Source organism: Lathamus discolor, chromosome 6, assembly GCF_037157495.1.
Source record: "Lathamus discolor isolate bLatDis1 chromosome 6, bLatDis1.hap1, whole genome shotgun sequence".
NCBI lineage: Eukaryota > Metazoa > Chordata > Aves > Psittaciformes > Psittacidae > Lathamus > Lathamus discolor.
In genome coordinates, this window is record NC_088889.1 from 67469150 (window position 1) to 67489970 (window position 20821).

Below are 20821 nucleotides of genomic sequence, written 5' to 3' on the forward strand. Positions count from 1 at the left end.
TTTCAGTTTCAAGAGAACTGTAAGACTCTTAGCCCACTACTCTCTTCAGCAGCTGTTTGTACTATGGAAAATGAAATCACAATAAACAGTTTAGATGGTTCACATATCCAAACAAGCTTTGTCTTAGAGCAGCAGTTAATGCTTCCCTTGGGAATGCAGTTACAGTGTATAAGATGCAAAAAGCAAAACTACTATGCAAACATATTTTTCCCTATCACTGAATTGCAGTAATGTAATCATTATTTATAAACCAGATTTTAACATCTGAACTTACGGATAGCCTAGCTCCATGAAGTTGTTCCACATTTGTTTTAAAACCATAATAACTCCCATTTGCAAGCACAGATCTATCAAGCAGCCACTAGGATGACACTGAAATGAAATGGGAAAAGATCAATAGCTAAAATCACAGAATTCCTTTCATTTTTATTTGTTAGAGGGTGGATGAAAAATACTCAAATGTGTTTGGTGAAAAACATTAACCTCCACCTACAGAAATATTAAAAAAAATATTAATAACAGAAATATTGACACAGACTTTAGCTGAACAAACTTTAGACATATTATTTCTTGGAGAACTAGATCATATTGCATAAGGGTATGAGTGCTCGGTGTATGATAAATGATACAGTCCATTTCACTTAGACCAATACATACAAATTCATTTCAGAAGAACGGAGAAACGTTTCATTTGTAACGTCCTAAGTGAACAGAGACTTAATAGCTGAATCTCTGGTACCAGTATCTTAACTATATAAATTGCCCGATTAAAATGTTTAGTAATTACTGAAACTCTTGTTAGAACATAGATGAGAAATTGATGGTATTTTACTCTGTGGCTACCAAGGTTCAATAAAAGAAACCTGTTCTTCAGCGATAACTTCAGCATGGTGCACATCCAGGGAGGTGCAATTCCAACATATTTTCAAGTAGATTTTGAAAATATCATTCTTTTCCTTTTCAACCTTAGAATCAAAGAAGGTTGGAAGGGATCTCTAAATCCCATCCAGTTCCAACCCCCTGCCATGGGCAGGGACACCTTCAACCAGGTTGCTCCAAGCCCCGTCCAACCTGGCCTTGAACACTCCCAGGGATGGGGCAGCCACAACTTCTCTGGGCAACCAGGGCCTCATGACCCTCACAGGGACAAACTTCTGCCTAATGTCTAAACTACGTCTCCCATCTGTCAGTTTAAAGCCATTCCCCCTTGTCCTATTGCAGCAAGCCCTACTAAAAAGTTTGTCCTCATCATTCTTATAAGACTCCTTTAAGTATTGAAAGGGTGCTGTAAGGTCTCGCCAGAGTCTTCTCCAGGCTGAAAAACCCCAACTCTCAGTTTTCCCCCATAGCAGACTTGCTGCAGGCCTTGGGGCATTTTTGTGGCCTCCTCTGGACCTGCTCCAACAACTCCACATCTTTCCTGTGCTGGCAGAAGCTTAAGAGGCTGATAAAAAAGCTGATTATGTTTATATCCTCCATCTAAAAATTCTGCATGCCCAGGAGATTCCAATCATGTAGGATTTAGAAGTGAGGTAAGGGAACATCACTTCTCTTTTCCCAAAGACAGAGATATGCTTTTCCCAAAGACAGAGACAGAAAGAACTGTGTGTTTTGGCCAGGGTCACTCAGCACAGTGGAGAATGCAGAAGGAAAAGCACATGTCCTGTTTCCTATCCTTTACTATAAATAAGAGTTTACTCTTCACTGCACTTCATTAAATATCCTTCAGCCATTTCCTTTTTACACACGGGTATTTCACAGGAACACAGAATAGCATTGCTTACCTCTTCAAGTCTCCATCTGTTAAAAAGCTTGTTGTACTTTCCTGGGCGGCCTGCAAATCTGGAAAGTAAGATTTGTTTCTCAGTGCACATTCCAAGAACACCCTGTATCAGTAGTTATTTCACAGCATTCACTGAGCAAACTCAGAAAACATAAACAGATTAAATCACACAGGCTTAAATCTGGTATCTGTAGGATATGGAAGTTTCAGAATGCGCACAAGGACCACCATTTTGTAAGTGACTCTAAGCTTTTATTATGTCCAAGACAAAAATCCTAGCTTCGGAGGTTTTAGATGCTAGATATTCAGCCTCTCTAATCTAAGAAGATAAGCCATTGCAATACATAGGAATTTACTGCAGAAACAGGATCTGCTTGGCCATGTGAAGTGTGCACTCTCAGAATCTTTTTTCCAAACCCATCAGAACCAAATGATTTTCAAAGATCTAAGAGACTCTTGTATAACAAATTGAAGAAAAATCCTTACTGACCTCAGTGAAAGTTTTAGATGAGAGAGAAAAAACCTTGTGCCTGGTCCTAGCAGACACAGGAGATAGCAAGATACAAAGAAGGTATTACCAACAGTCTTTCCTAGAGTGTTGTCTGGGTTTTTTCCCAAACAATCCTGAACTGAAATTATATTATAAAACTTTATAGAAGGCACTCCGAAATACTCTAGGTTCTGCATGAATTATAATTCTGATCATAAGGAAGTAAAGAATCACAGAATCACAGAATCCCAAGGGTTGGAAGGGACCTAAAAAGATCATCTAGTCCAACCCCCCTGCAAGAGCAGGGTAACCTACAGTACATCACACAGGAACTTGTCCAGGCGGGCCTTGAATATCTCCAGTGTAGGAGACTCCACAACCCCCCTGGGCAGCCTGTTCCAGTGCTCTGTCACTCTTACAGTAAAGAAGTTCTTCCTGATGTTAACGTGGAACTTCCTATGTTCCAGTTTACACCCATTGCCCCTTGTCCTATCACTGGATATCACTGAAAAAAGCCTAGCTCCATCATCCTGACACCTACCCTTTACATATTTGTAAACATTGATGAGGTCACCCCTCAGTCTCCTCTTCTCCAAGCTAAAGAGACCCAGCTCCCTCAGCCTCTCCTCATAAGGGAGATGTTCCACCCCCTTAATCATCTTTGTGGCTCTGCGCTGGACTCCTTCAAGCAATTCCCTGTCCTTCTTGAACAGAGGGGCCCAGAACTGGACGCAATATTCCAGATGCGGCCTCACCAAGGCTGAGTAGAGGGGGAGGAGAACCTCTCTTGACCTACTAACCACTCCCTTTCTAATGCACCCTAAGATGCCATTTGCCTTCTTGGCCACAAGAGCACATTGCTGGCTCATGGTCATCCTCCTATCCACCAGGACCCCCAGGTCCCTTTCCCCTTCCCTACTTTCCAGCAGGTCAACCCCCAACCTGTACTGGTACATGGGGTTGTTCTTCCCCAGATGCAAGACTCTACACTTGCCCTTGTTAAATTTCATCAAGTTTCTCCCCGCCCAACTCTCCAGCCTGTCCAGGTCTCGCTGAATGGCAGCACAGTCCTCTGGTGTGTCAGCCACTCCTCCCAGTTTTGTGTCATCAGCAAACTTGCTGAGGGTGCACTCAGTTCCCTCATCCAGGTCATTGATGAAAATATTAAACAGCACCGGTCCCAGCACCGACCCCTGAGGAACTCCACTAGTCACAGACCTCCAGCTAGATTCTGCGCCATTGACCACAACTCTCTGCCTTCTTCCTTTCAACCAGTTCTCGATCCACCTCACTACTTGATCGTCAAGCCCACACTTCCTTAGCTTATCTATGAGGATGCTGTGGGAGACAGTATCAAATGCCTTACTGAAATCAAGAAAAACTACATCTACCGCTCTACCATCATCCCTCCACCTAGTCACTTCCTCATAGAAGGCTATAAAGTTGGTCATACATGACTTCCCCCTCATAAAACCATGTTGGCTGTTCTTAATGACCCCCTCATCCTTGATATGCCTAGTGATGGAGTCAAGAATAAGTTGTTCCATCATCTTTCCAGGGATGGAGGTAAGGCTGACCGGTCTATAATTACCCGGGTCCTCCTTCTTGCCCTTCTTATAGACTGGTGTGACCTTTGCCATCCGCCAATCCTCAGGCACCTCGCCCGTTTCCCACGACTTACCAAAGATGATGGAAAGAGGAAGCAAGGTAAGACCTGTCTGGTATCCCATGATTTGAGCTAAAGATAAGCACAAAAATTGGAGCCAGAATTTCTGTCTCCTACTCTTGTTTAAGACCTGCCAATAGGCAACATTTATTACTTATAGAAACAAATTCTGGAAAATGGAACCCAAGGGGAATAAACAAGAAATAATGAATAAAGCCTATTAATGCAGGGCTAAATACAGACCCACGTTTTTTAGGAAGTGGCTTGTATATTCAAAGATTCTGAATTCTTATTTAGTAGGAAATCCATGTACATAGACCCCACTTAAAAAGTAGACTTTTTACTGTCTAGTTTCATGAGTAAAGATTTCAAGGGTCTAACCGTCACACACAGTTAAAAATATTAGTGTTATTAATTATACTCAGAATGTGACTTGCATCTAAATCTCACAGTTCAAGTTGCTGATTTATTTTCTTTAAACCTATAAAATTAGCAAGGGTTATGAGTCCTGTGCAAGTTTTCCTTTAAGTGCAATTAGCTAAAGTACCTTACCTGCCAAGGAAAAAGGCAATGTAGAAGATGGAGCTATTCAAGTTGACAAACTGGAAGAGGAACATCTTCAAGGCAAAGCTGTTTTCCCATTCAGATTCTGTTCGAGGGTGCTCTGTGGAAAGACACAATATACATTATCTAAACAAAAATGACACCGAGTTATGCCCAAGTTTGCTCACCGGTGGAGCAACACTAACAGAACAAATGACCATTTCCAGTCATGGTGCCCCATCAGGCTGCAGTTATTTTTTTTTCCTCAAAGTGTTCAGTCTGCAGGTCACAAAACCATTGTCCCAGCTCAGACTACGCTGGTTCTAAGCATAAACAGGAGATACAAGCTCCTTGGTACAGAACAGGAGAAAACTCTTTGGGAAGACACCTGTTCCATTTCCATGAAAAAGTTCTGAATTAAGTATAAACCTTTAATTTTAAGGCTACAGGTATATTGATTAAAAAAAAAAAAAAAAAACAAGCAGAAAAAAACACCCCCACCCAACATAACAAAAACCCCCCCACAAAACAAACAAAAAGCAGAAGCACTTTGGCATCAGCAGAGCAATAGCCAGGGACTGCCAAGGAAAACAAAGGAAAGAGACACAACCAGCAGCCAGTTGGTTTCTCACACAGGCATCTCACCTTTTAAATACATCTGTAAGACCACTACTTCGTTCTCCTCATGTCTGACTTAGAACTCAAGGGATAATGATTAATTAAAATTTCTCTGATGGATGTATCAAACTTGAAATATAACACACTGATAAAAGTTTTTGTACTACTTAATAAATTACTTTGGTCTAATGATACCTAACTTAGAATACAAACATACAGGATTCTAGCTTTACGAATGGGTACTTGTTCCCAGAAGTTAAAATATCCTCCTTCTCTTTGATATAAAAAGAACCTTAGCAAGTGGAGTGTGCTACCTAGCTTAACTGCCTGATGCTCTAAGCAATGCTTAATTCAAGAAGCCATTTTCTTTCTTTTTTAAAATTCTTTTAGATATTTTAGGTAAAATCAGCTTGTATACTCAAATGAAATCATCATTTTCTTTCTGCCTCCATGTCAATATAATATATTGAAAAAGTTAAGTAGGAATACACATCAGTGTGATGCAGAAAAATATTTAAAATATTTTAATAATTTGGAAAATTGACTGTGCATGATGAATCTTTTAACCCGTCCAGCTGCTTGTTAACTGAAACACTATGTTCTGAGCATTTTTTCAGTGCATGATCTTCAATACTTGAACCAGCAGAGGGAGCTGTTAAACTCAAACAGTGAGCTTGGTTTTAAACTAGGACAATACCAATTGCATATTTTGACGAGGGGTGAAAAAGCACGTTAAGACAAAACATTAGAAGGTAACATATTCATACAGCAGGAGATTTTAAATGCTGCCTCTGCTTTCTTGTTTTCTGTAAGATAGAAAGCTCCATGACCAAATCACGATGAGAGGCTTCAGTGTAATTTTTTAATGTGTCAGAATTGGTGCTACTTTAAAATTCGTGACTTAATTTTATCTCAGACAATGTAATGTTATCTTAACCCTTTCTGTCCATATGAAAGTTCATATTAAAAAACTTTAAAAGAAACTCCCAAAAAATAGGCATTTGTGAAAAATGGAAAAAAAAAAAAAAAAAAAAGTTTTAGCATTATAAGAAAGAATATGTTTGACTTTTTTTTCTATTATAAGATGACAATTTATACTATAAAACATAAAACACAACAGTATAAGAATAAACTATTTTCTTTTCTGTCATTTCCTTGGTGAAATAATAATATAATTTCTTTCTCTGACACTTCCCACTTCCTTAAGGAAATGCCAGAATCATACTGTGCATTGATAAAGTTTTCAAACCCCTGTTTTCTGGAAATATAAAGGTACATGACACATCTAGCAAGAACCATGCCACTAATAAAAGACCTACATACCTAAGTCTGTCAGGAGATAGGCAACCTTTTCATATACCTAAAACAGAAAAAAAGAGATAGATCAGGCATATCCTGTCTGCTGTGAAATCCAGAATGAAAAGCAGCATAAAAGCATAGGTGTACTATTGTCTGCAGTATTCAAGGTATCCAAGGCAGGTATCAGGCAGAGAAGGTACCTGCAAGTGGGTGTATAGTTTCCTACAAAGACTCCACTGAACTACTTTAGTCCCATTCTCTTGTAAATGTATATATGTAAGCATATATATTAAATATACAACAAAGATAAATCAAGAGCCAATAGGTCAAGAAAAGTGTTCAAATATCAATGGTTCTCTTACTGAACAGTAAGGTGCTTATCCTCTAACTTCAGGAGCAAAACTATGTGATCTAAAAGTAAGCAAAAAGCCTACTTTTGCACATTTCTTTGCATGAATGTTCATACTGGTGAGGATTATCAGTCTATTACTGAAAACTTATCTGTCTATATATTGACTGACTCCAGTCCTAATCTGAAATGACATTTAGCCCAAGGTAGTTACACACTCTGAGGAATATTTCCTTGAGTATTTACTACTAATTGCAAGTTATTTTCAATAGCTTAAGTGTGCTTGTTCAGTTGAATGTACTTTTTTACGACTTGGAATTGTAAGCTATAATGACAGAAATAAATACATGACTGTCTGTTTTGAAGAATTCTTTTCTATTGCAATGACTGCACAATCTCCTTAGAAGAATTAAAAGCCATTCTTTGCTGTGCTATTATTCCTTTCTATGTGTTTATGCCTGCATGTGTATAGAAAAATGATAAACACTTAAACCAAAATCAGGTATCACAGCGATTCTAGAAGTGTGCACCACTGATACTGCAATTGCATTTTACATAAGAAAGAAAAGAACTCAAAGTTATCATTTACTTATTTTATAAATATGTAAATAAATAAATAAAGCAACACCCCCCCCTCCCTCCAACCCACCCCCCAGAAAAAAAAAAAAAAGCCCAGCAAAAAGAAGGTATCAGCCAAGAAAATAATAAAATAACGTAGTTCCACTTAGAGATGTATTTTCAAGGGTAATGTAAAAAACAGAAATGCAAAAGGAGAAAGCAGTAGTCTGTACCACTGTGACTTGGTAATGTAAACAAATATGTGAAGTGACAAATTAAGTAGTTATTAGATAAAAATCATTGAGAAACATAGTATTAGAAGAGGAAAAAGCCCTGAAATACTAGCTTCAGGCACTGCTATATGAATAAGCAAGAACATGACGTATATCTGATATACAGTAAACTCAGGAACCTTGTGAAAATTACTTCATCCTAATCCCTCCTTTGAAAGTGCAGAAGACTTACAACATTGAGTGACATGATGATCATAAAATTGATACAGACTCCAGTGCCAGATGTTGCAAACTGCCAATACTTCTTGATGAAATACCACTTGAAAGAAGCAAACTGTTCCATGGCTACCAGACGATACACCACAACAGCAAACACTGCAGTGAGGACCAGTGAAATCTACAGGAAAGTATTTATGAATACAGGTGTTATAACAAAATAAACTACATCTGAAATAATTCCCACTGAATTCATAAATTAACAGGTGTTTTAAAGACTGCCATTTGTTTCGGTGAGCTGACTCTGAGAGAAGAAAATACTCAACCACTGAATTAAAACATTTCTTAATTACTCTTTTTCAATAAAAATATATTTTAAAAGAAAGTGATCCCTAAATAAGCAGTAAGACTGAGACAATCAGTTCTGTCTATCTTGTGTAAATCCACTAATCTTAATGAGTTGTGTTACTATTTACATCAAAATGAGATTAAAGGCTACAATAATTCCAATATTATTAAACATTACCATGAAAAATATTCCTGAGACAGACACCATTAGTCGACTCAGCTTATCAGGGAAAGGCTGAAAAGGTTCAGGTTTTCCTGTGATGGGATTTACTCTTTCCACTTGGGAATATTTAGCTTCAAACTGGGGGCGCAGCTCTTCCTGGAAAGACAGGGTAGATTCCATTTGATGTAATGCTTATTTCACTAAAGTATCAAAATCAGATATACATGTGCTATAAAGTAGGAAATTTATATTGATAAAAATTCTTTTTTATAATGCTCCACCTCAAACATCCAAAGAATTTACCCTTTTGAAAGCGCCAGTGACCAACAAAGAACAAAAAATGTTAAGAACCTCCCCCAGTATGTGAGGGTATTTAAAGGATCACAGGTCATAATATTGGTCTAAACACTAGGTTCTCTGCAAAAATTGATAAGAAAACTATAAATTAATGCCAATTATGACAGTGCCTTTTGTGATAGTAAACCATTTATTAAAAGCCAACAGCTTGTATCTATGCATCTATGGAAAACTATAAGAAAAGTAGTGGTAAAGTCTCTGTTGACTTAGATTGCAGTCAAGTCACCAATATAGTTAAAACACAGCTATACCCTCTACTGATTTATGAAGTCATAAAATCATTTTATTATTGCTGATGTTGATAGCAGAATGTTAAAGGCCAAATTATGCCTCTAAGAACGATCTAAAATCTAGTTTCTGTCCCTTTGCCTGTCTTGGTCCCATTTATACACAGGATTAGGAATTTCCAGTACAAGAAACACAGAACTGAAAAGCATTTGTGTTGGCATCTGTAGTAGCTCCTGTCTTCTGTACAGGCAGTATTTCCACTCAATTTTTCAAAGGATATGTTTAATAGATGTAGAACTATATCTGGAATTATAATGCTAGTTGCAGAAATGGTTGTACAGACTCAGGTATACTTTTTGATGCTGCAACTAGTGTTATAAATACAAATATTATATGAATGACAGTGTTGTACAGTATGTATTGCGATTTACCCTTAAATCATGCTGACAGCATGATTTCCAGGTTTACTTCTGTTTAGTCTTACCTCTTCATCTTCCCAGTCTATGAGGTCCCAGTCATAGGTTAATACAGCTCTCCGTCTCTTCCAAAACTCTAGAAAGACTGTAGCTGTGGAAATCATCAACTGCATTTTAATTATGGGAAAGAATGAAAAAAAGGCCAAGCAGATCTCAAGAAAATCAACAATATGTAACATGGTAACTGTCATTAGCCACTGTCAGGCTGCTTCCCTATACTATCTGAAAACTGTAAGTAACTTAAGGATAATCACTGTTACAACTGGAACACTATTTTACAATGTTTATCTAAGAATCTTTTTTTTTTTGCTGTCTACTCTATTTGTAAAGAGATATGAGCCATCCTTTTTAGATTGTCATTTTGTTTTTGATTTTATTCAAAACATGGTTTAAAATCTTTCCTTGAAGAAACAAGGATATGCATACACAATGACATCTATTATTAAAGTGCTACATTATGATCTCATTTTATTCAGTTCAAGACAATCAAGAAATCAAGACAACCTCACTTGTTTCCCAGCTTCACCAGCTTTATACAGCAGCAGCTAATCTGTGTGAGACATGAGATTCTCTATGTACTTAGTGGTTTTGGGAGATCCAATGAAAATAATTATAACCAATAATTAATCCCAAGTTTTCCAAACACTGTAGTTTGACACAGAGGGTAACACCTTGTTTTGGTGGGATGCCTGACAAAATGCCGGCCTGTTCAGCTGTTGCCTGGAAAACAGTGATTTCAAATAGGAAGTGAGAAAATTTGCTTCCTTCTGGGAAGCTAATTGCTCAGAAGGAAGTTTTCCTACTCAGAGTGAATAGGATGGTCTTGCATTCCTAACTTTTTGTGTATTTCTGTATTATGTTTAACATCTTATTGGTTCTCCATATATATTCTATATAGATATGATATAAAATGATATATTCATAATATTATAAATAAATATTATTTATGCTGGGGTGGACTCTTCATTAGGGACTGTAGTGATAGAAAAAGGGGTAACGGGTTCCGACTTACACAGAGGAAGTTTAGACTGGATATAAGGAGGAAGTTCTTTACTGTAAGGGTGGTGAAGCACTGGAATGGGTTGCCCACGTAAATTGTGAATGCTCCATCCCTGGCAGTGTTCAAGGCCAGGTTGGACAGAGCCTTGGGTGGCATAGTTTAGTGTGAGGTGTCCCTGCCCATGGCAGGGGGGTTGGAAGTAGATGATCTTAAGGTCCTTTCCAACCCTAACTATTCTACGATTCTATGATTCATGATCCATATACTAAATTAAAGCACAATGACTAGAAGTTAGCAGAAGTCCACTGTACCACTACCCATAAATAACAGATGGCTGAGTAAAAGGAACTTGTCCCTAAATATAGTTTCTAGTAGTATGTTCTTTTATTCTTCCAAGCATGGATCTTGTCTTCACTAGAGATTTCATTCAAGTTTTGGATGCTCCTAACAAGAACAGCACAAAGCTCTCCTACTTAAGCTGCAGTGGGGGTTTGCACTTGAGCAATGTGATGGTGAAACAACCTTTTCTCACTGTCACAGGAAGTGCGAAGACTCAGGAATGCTACAGAAGACACCATCTTGCAAGAGAAATCCCTTCCTGACTTTTTAGGACTCAGGAGGAATGTTAAACCCATGCTACACACAAAGCAACCAATGCTTTTCTTATGTGACCAAATAGGTAGGAGAAATACAACACACTCTGCAAAACATAGTATTAACTGTTGTGCTGTGAGTCAGGCTGCTCAAAGAAGCATACCCAAGATATCCACCAGCCCTGTGCCAAAAGTGGTAAGCCTGCAAAAAGGAAATAATTCAGCTATACTCAAAGGTAATAAAAATTAAGGTAGTGGCCCAGTTATCAGGAATAATGAATTTTAAATCCTTCTGATTTAAAATACCCAAGTCAGAGAAACTGAAACCAAGCAAATTAACTAGTGGCTTACCCCTGCCCCCCCAGTGCCAGTAACGAAAAGAATGAGGAATGGTGGACTATTGAAGTACATGCAAATTTTTTTTTGTCTGGGAAGTATTTTAGCTTGTGTAAATATCTGTTGAAGTTCTGGAAACAAAATGAGGCAGTTGTGGTCTAGAAGTAATACTAGACTGTGGACAAATGGTGTCTTCAGTCAAATACACACTAATCTTACAGTGCTATTTATTTCAGTCTGTCCCTTAAGATTTGGGATAACTTGCTTATTCTTTAAATCAAGACCTGTCTCTAAGTTACAGTTTTCAGGCTCTGGTATAGCATGAATAATAGGCTCGAGTATAATACGAATAATAATAATTTATGTCATTTATGCTACTTACATACATGAACTAAAGTACCTCTTCCAGATTCACCTGAGCTCTTAAAAATGCTGCAATATTCTTTTTCATGCAGTAGAACAGAATTCATGGTAATTTTGCTATGCTACAAGGCTACTAAGAAAATAGTGCCAAAAGCCAGCAAAAAGCATGCTGGCGGTGGAGGGAAAGGTAAGTAACAAAACTTCTCCTGTGGTGTTAATTGCTAATCTAAATGACAGTGAAAAAACATCAGAATTCTGCAAATCAAGTATTTGTCCAGTTCTGCAGAAAGCCTGGATTGTTCCTGGCTTGCCTTGATTTTACTCTATCACAATAGAGTGATAGGTTTTACTCTACCTAATGTGACAGAGTAAAATAAAAGCTAATGCCACCCATCTCTGACTGATCTCCATGCAATCGAACCCCCTGGTGCCAGTTGCTAGGCACTTCTGCTGACTCAACTTTGATCTCCCAGCTCTGAAAATGGTAAGCTTTGACTTTTATCAATTACTTCTGTAGAAAAACAAGACATACAAAAGATGATAAATTAAATAATTTGAACCTCAAGATGCATATTCTAACACTGCTCTGACCAGGCAGAGTTTGTTTGCACCTAATCCTGCCACTCGGGAGTTCTGGATGATTTACAATTTACAGGGTCACACACAGGCTTCCAGTTTCCTACAGAAAACATCATCTGGTGCCTCCCCTGCTTTTTCCCCAGGAACACTGCTTCCAATTTCACAGCTTCAATTGCTGTTCAGAATTTTAAATCCCATAATACATGGTGTACTTCCTTTTATGGTCCAGCATTTTGGTACAGAATCACTCATTTAGGGATGTGTCATTCAGTGCTCTACAGTGCAGTTCTGCTCATTGTATGCTTCCAAAAAAATCTTTAAATTCTTAAGTTACTTTATTTTTACTGCCCTTATACTGCCATTACTTGCACTGATGAAGAACTGAAATCACAGAATCACAGAATCATTTAAGTTGGAAAAGACCTTTAAGATCATTGAGTGCAAAGGTTAACCCAACGCTGACAAGTCCACCACTAAACCATGTCCCTAGACACCACATTATTTGTCTTTTAAATACCTCCAGGAATGCTGACTCCATCACTTCCCTGGGCAGCCTATTCCAATGCTTGGCAACCCTTTTAATAAAGAAATTTTTCCTCATATCCAATCTAAACCTCCCCTGGTGGAATTTGAGGGTTTGCAGTAGGTAAACTCTCCACCGAGTTTGGCCATGGCAAGCCAAGCCCCTTCTGAATACTCTGCTCAATTACTTGTTCAGGTTTATTCAGTTAGACTCCTTTTGCAGCGAAGCAAAACAATAAGAAAGTCCTACAGATTCGGTACCTACTGAGACACACCCTTCAGAATTGAAACTGCTGCTTAATAAATATATTGTTTAATAACAGGTTAGTCTTATCTCCCACTCCTGGAATACTCTGAACCATATGGCCATAGCTCCAAGTCTGCTCACACTCAGGCTCACTGCTGGAGGTTTTGCCTTCCAGGAACAGCAGGTCAGCACTCAGTGCTGGCACCACGCTGTGGGTGTATAACGCTGAGCCAAGAACTGAGTCACATACAGAGTACTATATTAAATAATAGATATTATATATGTATTCAAATAACCTTTCATTGTAAAAAACTATCAGAAAGGCTTCTCAGCACCATAATGTGTGCATAGAATCATAGAATAGAATTGTAGAATAGTTTGGGTTGGAGGGGACCTTCAAAGCTCATCTAGTCCCATCCCGCTGCAATGACCAGGGACATCTACAACTAGATCAGGTTGCCCAGAACTACATCCAGCCCTGGCCTTGAATGTCTCCAGGGATGGTGCATCCACCACCTTTCTCAGCAACCTTTGCCAGTATTTTACTACCCTCGTTGTAAAGAATTTCTTCCTCGCATGCAGCCTGATTCTCCCCTTTAGTTTAAAACCATCACTCCTCACCCTATCACAACAGGCCCTGCTAAAAAGTCTCTCCTCATCTTTCTTACAGGTCCCTTTTAAGTACTGAAAGGCCACAGTAAGGTCTCCCCCGAGCCTTGTCTTCTCCAGGCTCTCCCTCTCACAACAACCCCAACTCTCTCAGCCATTCCTCATAGGAGAGGTGCTCCAGCCTTCTGATCATTTGCAGCCCTTCTCTGGACCCTCTTCAACAGGCCCATGTCTTTCCTGTATCGAGGACCCCAGAGCTGGATGCAGTACTCCAGTGGGGGTGCATGCTGGTGTGAGTACACTGTTGACCCTCTTCAACAGGCCCATGTCTTTCCTGTATCAAGGACCCCAGAGCTGGATGCAGTACTCCAGTGGGGGTGCATGCTGGTGTGAGTACACTGTTGACCCAAGTATATCGCTTGTCATTTGGTTAATGCTGCTTGAGGTCCAAATCTGGACACAAATTTGTGGTGTGTGTTTTCAGATCTCATGGTCAATCTGTTAGATGCATATCCTAGCAGACATAGCAATAAATATGAGTAACAAGCTTGTTACACACTGCAGAGAAAGCTAGATTGCAAAGAAAGCCAAACCCACTGTATCAGACTCTGTACTCCCTTCTCTTACAGACCACCCCACCTCATACCAGAGAAATAATTTACTTTCTGAAAAGGGGTATTAGAAATGGTAGAACTTGATCCATTTCACAGAAAACCTTCCACTTGTCCACTGCAGTATTTTCAAGAAAACACCACAGTTGATCCTGTATAAACACCTCCTGCATAGGCCATACCTTCAACACTTATCTCAAGGATTAGTTATAAAACAGTATTTGCACTTGATTCCTTAAAAATGTAAAGTGGAAACAGAGAGCAATATCATGGAATTCCACTCAAACAGTCACACAATACTGAAACAATTCTGAGTCACTCTTCAACCACACAGCTGCCTAAAATAACTATGCATAAAGCAGTAAAGAATAACAAAAACACCCCACAGGTTGACTAGATTAGCATATTAAGTTATATATCATATGCCTGACTTCCTCATTCTTGCTTTATATACATAATCACTTTATATAACTATACTTTAATCCAGTATTGTTAATATTAAACCTAAAGCAAGAGTTGTAACAAGTTGGTTATGTATTGCAAATGAAAAAATAATGACATCTGATACATTCAGAACATTTGTATTTAGATTATCTAAAATTATTGCAACTGCAAACATATTAGAACCATTTCTGGCAGCATGGTTTCCTTAACAGAACTCAGAACTTTATTTTGTAGAAGACAGGCCTTTTCCAGCTTTCATGTCACACTGTACCATAGGGAACTGCAGTAACAAGAAACTATCTTCTGTTAAATTAATAGTTGCATGGCACATGGAACAATAGTTTCTACAGTTTACAGAAAACAGCCACCCATCTGAAATACCAGCTCAAAGACTTCCAAAGGATTAAGCAATAAGCACTGCCTGCCCACTTTACCCTAAATACTGCAATTGCTGTGGACTCTGTAATGACAGAGCTGGGTGATGACAGCGGCCAAGTCAGTGTGGCTGGTTCCCAGACGTGTACAGGGAAGGGCTGCCCCACCTCACCTCACCTCTCCTGGATGGCGCATTCCTCACCCCTGTCATGCTGCTGCGTTTATTGTCCCTGCACTCCCTTCTTCCCACCAGACTAATTGCACTCTGGGCCACTGTAGGATTTCAGCAGGTTCCTCTTGCGTGTTTTGTAGAGCTCAAAGGTAAGTCTGAGGGTTTTGCTTTTTAAATGCTTATTAGTGTATGGGATTAATTTAATATCTTATAAATTCTTTCATATGGTGTTCCGGAAGGCAGTCAGTGCTGTTGTAGCCAAATTCTATTTAGAGTAATTTCTGAGAAAACTATTTTTTAATCACTCCCCCGCCATTTTTTAAATTCAAACATTAAAGCAGAGAAGTAGCAACCATAAATAATGTCAGCATTTCACTCAAATTCATACTTTAGTGGGTATTTATGCTCTTTATGCAGCAAGATGGGAATTCTCTCCCATTTTAAATGCCTGGTATGGTGAAGGGAAGAATATATTCTGTGTATGCTACTTTATATCAAACTTCCGTAAAAAAAGGTACTGCTGCATTGTTAGTGCTTCTGCTGAGATTAGTTATCCCAGAAATGAACAGGAAATACACACTTAGGAAAGTCAGCCAGGGCACTTACACTTGTCAGGTTGCTAGCTAGTAAGAGGAGAAAAAATAAATTAATTATAGATTATTATTCATATTTATATTCCTCTTCATAATTCACTAAAAAGTCATGAATTATTTTCTCAGTACAAAAATTCAAATACATTTAAGCTTGAAAATTTAATATTCATTGCTCACTGAATTGAGAAGTAACTCATCCTTGGAGAGCAATCTGAATTTTAGAGCAAAGAGCCGTGGAGCAAAAATCTATGTCTCTGGAACCACGATTTGCTATTATTTCTTTCTGGATTCTGTAAGATAAATTCTCTATATCTTGCTTTATATTTGTTCAGTCTATTGTTGGATCACTGATGTAAAGGTAAAAATAATCTGCTTTATGAGGCTTAAAAGCATAAGTGAGAGCTCTGCAAATATGAACACGCTACTTCAGACCACAAGAAACAAAGAGGTGCTATTAATAATACGCTCATCATGCCACTGTTTACTACATAAAGTTTACTACATACTTTCTCATCTGTAGAGAAGACACACCCCCCCCTGCCAAAACCTCATGGATACACTGAACAACCTACCTGCTACAATTGTGTAACTTCAAGATGAGTTTTTCCTCATCCTTCTCAATCTAACATTTGAAAAGATAATGCATAATATACAGACTTCAGTCTCCTACAGGAAAAGGAGTTCCCCCACAAATTCAGCATCATGCATAACCACTGGACTGATTTAGTTGTCAGCTTGCACCTGGCAGCATTCAGATGACACACACTGCTCAGGGTCACAAAACATTACCCATCAGCTCAGGGCTAATTGTAACAATTATATTTCTTTGCAATGGAGCATAACTCTTCAGCAGGCTTCTGGAGTTGTTGCCTCTCCAGAAGGCATTGCCTTGGGTGTGCCACTCAAATATGTTACCATTACCTTTCTCTATAGCAAAGTGGTTTTGTATCATTCCCCTCTGAGAACAAGCCCTGTTAACAAAGCCATGGAATGTTCTTGTGCAAAAAACTTTTGTTGATTATCAATATTGCTTTAGGTCATTCTCTCGGTCATTAACACTCAGGGATGTGAAGTTTTCAGCATCAACATGTGGTAAACTAGTGATATTTCTATACTATAACTTTTTTACCAGCTTATTTGGTAAAAATAGCTTCGTTTTGCAAAATAAAAACATGGACAAAAGTTAATTTCTTGCAGATTCTGCATATAACAAACTTTGAAGTCAACACCATGCAATTCTCCTGCGGAAAGATTTTCATTTTTCTGCTTGTAAGGCTGCAATGGAACAAAAGCAATACTGAGGGTGTGAAAGAAAATGGAGCAGGTGATAGAAACGGCTCAATTACAGATAACAATTGGTCTACAGTGCAATCAACTTCACAGAGATTGATTCTGACTATGACTACTGCCATAAATCCTTCTATCGTCAGTCATGCTGCACCAGCAACAGCCAATGTCAAAGAAAATGTAGCAGAAAATACAGAGATAAGCAGTCAGCCAAACAGCACACCCACGACGTCCACTGATGGCACCACTTTATCTTCAGTTGCCACTACAGTATCTAAAGATGGAATAAACAACTCTGCCACAACCTTCAACAGAATCCCAGTATCTTTAGTGACACTTACAACAACAGGTGACCTTTCTCGACTGACCAAAAGTGCTGCAGCTACTTCTACATCCACAGAGAAATCAGGTAACTGCACAGTCACCTGCAGCACACCTTCAGCTGCAGTGCTCCCCAGTGATAACTCTTCAGTCAATGCCACCACGTTGTTCCCCACCAGTGTGGCTCTGACATCACCCACAGTGAAGGAGGAGAGTACCACAACAAACTCCAGCACCATTCTGCAGGCAACTGAGCTGAACCATAATTTCAGCAACTCTTCTACTGCATTGCCTGATTCAAAAGATGCCAATGCAGGTAAGTCTATAACTGAGGACCAACTGATTTAACAAAATTATAACACCTTTCTTTCCTTAAACAGGAGGCTTTATCAGATATGTGAGTTAAGAGGTGATTTAGTACAGACTAAAAATAAAACTCACCCAAATAAAAAGGTGTTTTTTAATTTTTTTTTCTTATTTTTTTGTTTACTTGTTTAACACTTCCAAAAATAGGGTAAGCTAATGACACATACTGCCCATTCATACTGGAGTAGACCTTCAACACAGATGTGCAGAAATAACATCTGGGGCCCTACCTAAGACAGACATGGAGTCCAGAGAAGGGCCACAAAGATAAAGATGCTCTGAGGGCTGGAGCATCTCTGCTATGGAGACAGGCTGAGAGAGCTGGGCTTGCTCAGCCTGGAGAACAGAAGGTCTTTTGACAAAGCCTTGTAGGGACAGGACAAGGAGGAATGGCTTCAAACTGAAAAAAGGGTAGACTTTGATTAGATATAAGGAAGAAGTTCTTTCCTGTGAAGGTCATGAGGCCCTGGCACAGATTGCCCAGAGAAGCTGTGGCTGCCCCATCCCTGGCAGTGTCAGTGCTCCAAGGGGTTGAAGCAACCTGCTCTAGTGTAAGGTGTCCCTGCTGGTGACAGGGGATTGAAACTGGATGAATTTTCAGGTCCCTTCCAACCCAAACCATTTTATGATTTAAAGCGTGTAACACATCAACTTATTTAAGTTCAGAAACTTTTGTGACCAAAGATGACTTCTTATAAATACTTCCAAAGGAATTACATTAAATTGTGCATTTAATCATCAAGTCAAGTATGCGTGGGAAAACAAAGGAGTATAAAACTGTCATGGAACTTTTCTACCCTGCTGTTCTAAATCAGGTCATCAAGAAAAGGAAGGATTAGAACACATAGCAATTTATTGTCATTAATTGGCTTTCAAGCTTTTAACACAGGCTTATCCATCATATCCAGTAGAGTACAGTTTGTACCAAGAACTGCAGGAGCATCAACTACCATCACTGTTCTAATAATTATAATGTACCTGATTTTTAGATAACATGACCGAAAAGGAACTAGGGTGGGAAAGCAAGTTCAGTTCCAAGAAAAACAGACTACTTGGAAGAAAATTTGTATTAAATCTAAGAAATATCTTGGAGGAATGCAGTTATTTTGCTAACAGAACAAGTGCAGAAAGAACTACTGGATTTCTTACCTTACATACTCAAAAGTAGGTACTCTAAAAGTTAATCACCTGAAATTTAGAGGCTGCAATTTTAACTGCTGGCTTAAATACTTAAAAATAATTGTATTCAAAGAGTGATTACTGCTTACTTCCTTCAAGAAAAGGTCAGTTGCTGATTCTGTAGTTAAACCTGGAACCCTTTTATTTGACTAAAAAAGCTCATTTAGCCTTCCCGTTTTTTTTAAACCCACGTTATTTCCCTGAAAGTCAAGGATGGAAATGTCTGTTTTCTTTTCCAAGGGCAGAAAGTTTCTGCAGGGAGGCTGGTTTAGTCAATCTGCAAAGTGTTTCAGATCCTTAGTGAAAAGCCTAACTTCACAAAACCCTTGACTGCCATAAAGCACGAGTCAAGTGTCTGATCTTACAGATTTATTCTTGTTATCCAATTTTCTATTCTTTTTTTCTCTCCTAGACAAAACCAGCAAAGGAGGAGTAATAGTTGGTGTCATTGCAGGAGCCATTTTGTTGTCTATATTAATTGGTCTGATTGGATATTTTATATGTGGTAAGAAGAGGTCTGAGTCTTTTTCCCACAGACGGCTTTATGATGATACAAGGAATGACCCAGGTAAGGAATAGCAAAAGTGTTTTGCATAAGAACATTTTGTTGCTTCTGCACAGAGCTGCTTAAATAGTCTGGTCTTAATCACAGAATCATAGAATCAACCAGGTTGGAAAAGACCTTTAAGATCATCAAGTCCAATCTTTACCCCACGACTGCCAGAACAATGTATCATATCATCAACTCCACTCAAACTAGTTTTCAACTGATAGCACTTTATTATTTTTAAATTTTAGCTTAAATAATACTCCCCTTAACTTTATGTTTCTGCTTTACAAGTTGTTTTTTTAACCTCTAAAATACCAGAAAATACCGTTATCCAGTATCAGTGAACCTACTGAAAGAATTGTGGGCAAGTTCAAAATTACAGGTCACAAGCTCTCCCGAACTTTGATTAACTGAATAAGGCTAGATTCCTTACTCACCCAACTTCAGTTACAGAATGAGGGATGAAGCTATATCTGCTCTCAGGAGTAAAAATATTTTTAAAGAGGTTTAAAAGGAAGATAGCTTTTATGTTTGCCATGAATATGTATAAACTCGCATTAAAGCATAATCACAGTCTCCAAACATTTGTATCATGTTCCTGGACTTTATTTTTAAACATTTAAACAAACACTGAGAGGCTAAACACACTTTTTTCTCATATAAAATCAAACTAAAATAAAACTCTGGCAACACACCCTTTCTGGCTTAACTGCAAGAGCTGAAAGCTGCCAGAATGTCAGATTAGGAAACAGCTTTCAAAGTTGACCACCCATGTAGTGCTGAACGGACCTTACTGGGAGGACTGTGTTACCTTCAGAAGACTGTGAATCAGGGCCTTCATCTTTTGCTCCCTCAAACGTAAGAGGTTGACTGGATTTAGCTGCAAGGGACTGCTGAACTAAACTGCGAGTATACAGGGATACAAATCTTTCAAGCAATATATAAAAAAATAATCCCATTATCCTTTTAGTTCTCCACTTAGACAACTCACTTGGACCATATGATACAAGTTTTGGATGTTTGCCAGATGACAGAAGCAGCACAGCAGACAAGGCAGTGGAAGACAACACAGGCTGCCCTTCTGATGGCATTCCTATGGCCGACATGACACCATCCCAACTTTCACTGTAATGTTAGCTTCAGGTTATCTCCTCACCTGTTATCCTCATGCTTTCCTTTTTCCAGAAGGACCTGGCAGCTGTTCTCTTACAACTATTACTGTGCAAACAACGCTTTGGAAAGCAAAGGCAAAAATCACAAGATAAAGGGACAGGCAGCAGGCAGGGCCCCTATCACTCTTTGACTTTGTAATTAAGTGATCAACCTATGGTTTTCCTGGAAGGATAT

At 38.7% G+C, this 20821-nt stretch overlaps 2 protein-coding genes across 3 annotated transcripts in view; one reads left to right on the forward strand and one right to left on the reverse strand.

Annotated features, from left to right (window-relative positions):
• ANO3 (anoctamin 3) overlaps positions 1–20821 on the reverse strand; it is a 200765-nt gene that overhangs the window by 6127 nt on the left and 173817 nt on the right. For both annotated transcript variants that reach the window (XM_065683383.1, XM_065683384.1), the window contains 7 exons: positions 9336–9418; positions 8282–8422; positions 7772–7936; positions 6424–6460; positions 4492–4603; positions 1785–1842; positions 275–372 (listed from right to left, as the gene is read on the reverse strand). In XM_065683383.1, coding sequence (XP_065539455.1) covers positions 275–372; positions 1785–1842; positions 4492–4603; positions 6424–6460; positions 7772–7936; positions 8282–8422; positions 9336–9418 — 694 coding nt within the window. The remainder of the gene's footprint in view (positions 1–274; positions 373–1784; positions 1843–4491; positions 4604–6423; positions 6461–7771; positions 7937–8281; positions 8423–9335; positions 9419–20821) is intronic.
• MUC15 (mucin 15, cell surface associated) lies at positions 17002–20666 on the forward strand. Its single transcript, XM_065682774.1, has 3 exons — positions 17002–17695; positions 19337–19492; positions 20445–20666. Exons 1-3 carry the CDS (start codon positions 17002–17004, stop codon positions 20603–20605), a joined length of 1011 nt encoding a protein of 336 aa, XP_065538846.1. The 3' UTR covers positions 20606–20666.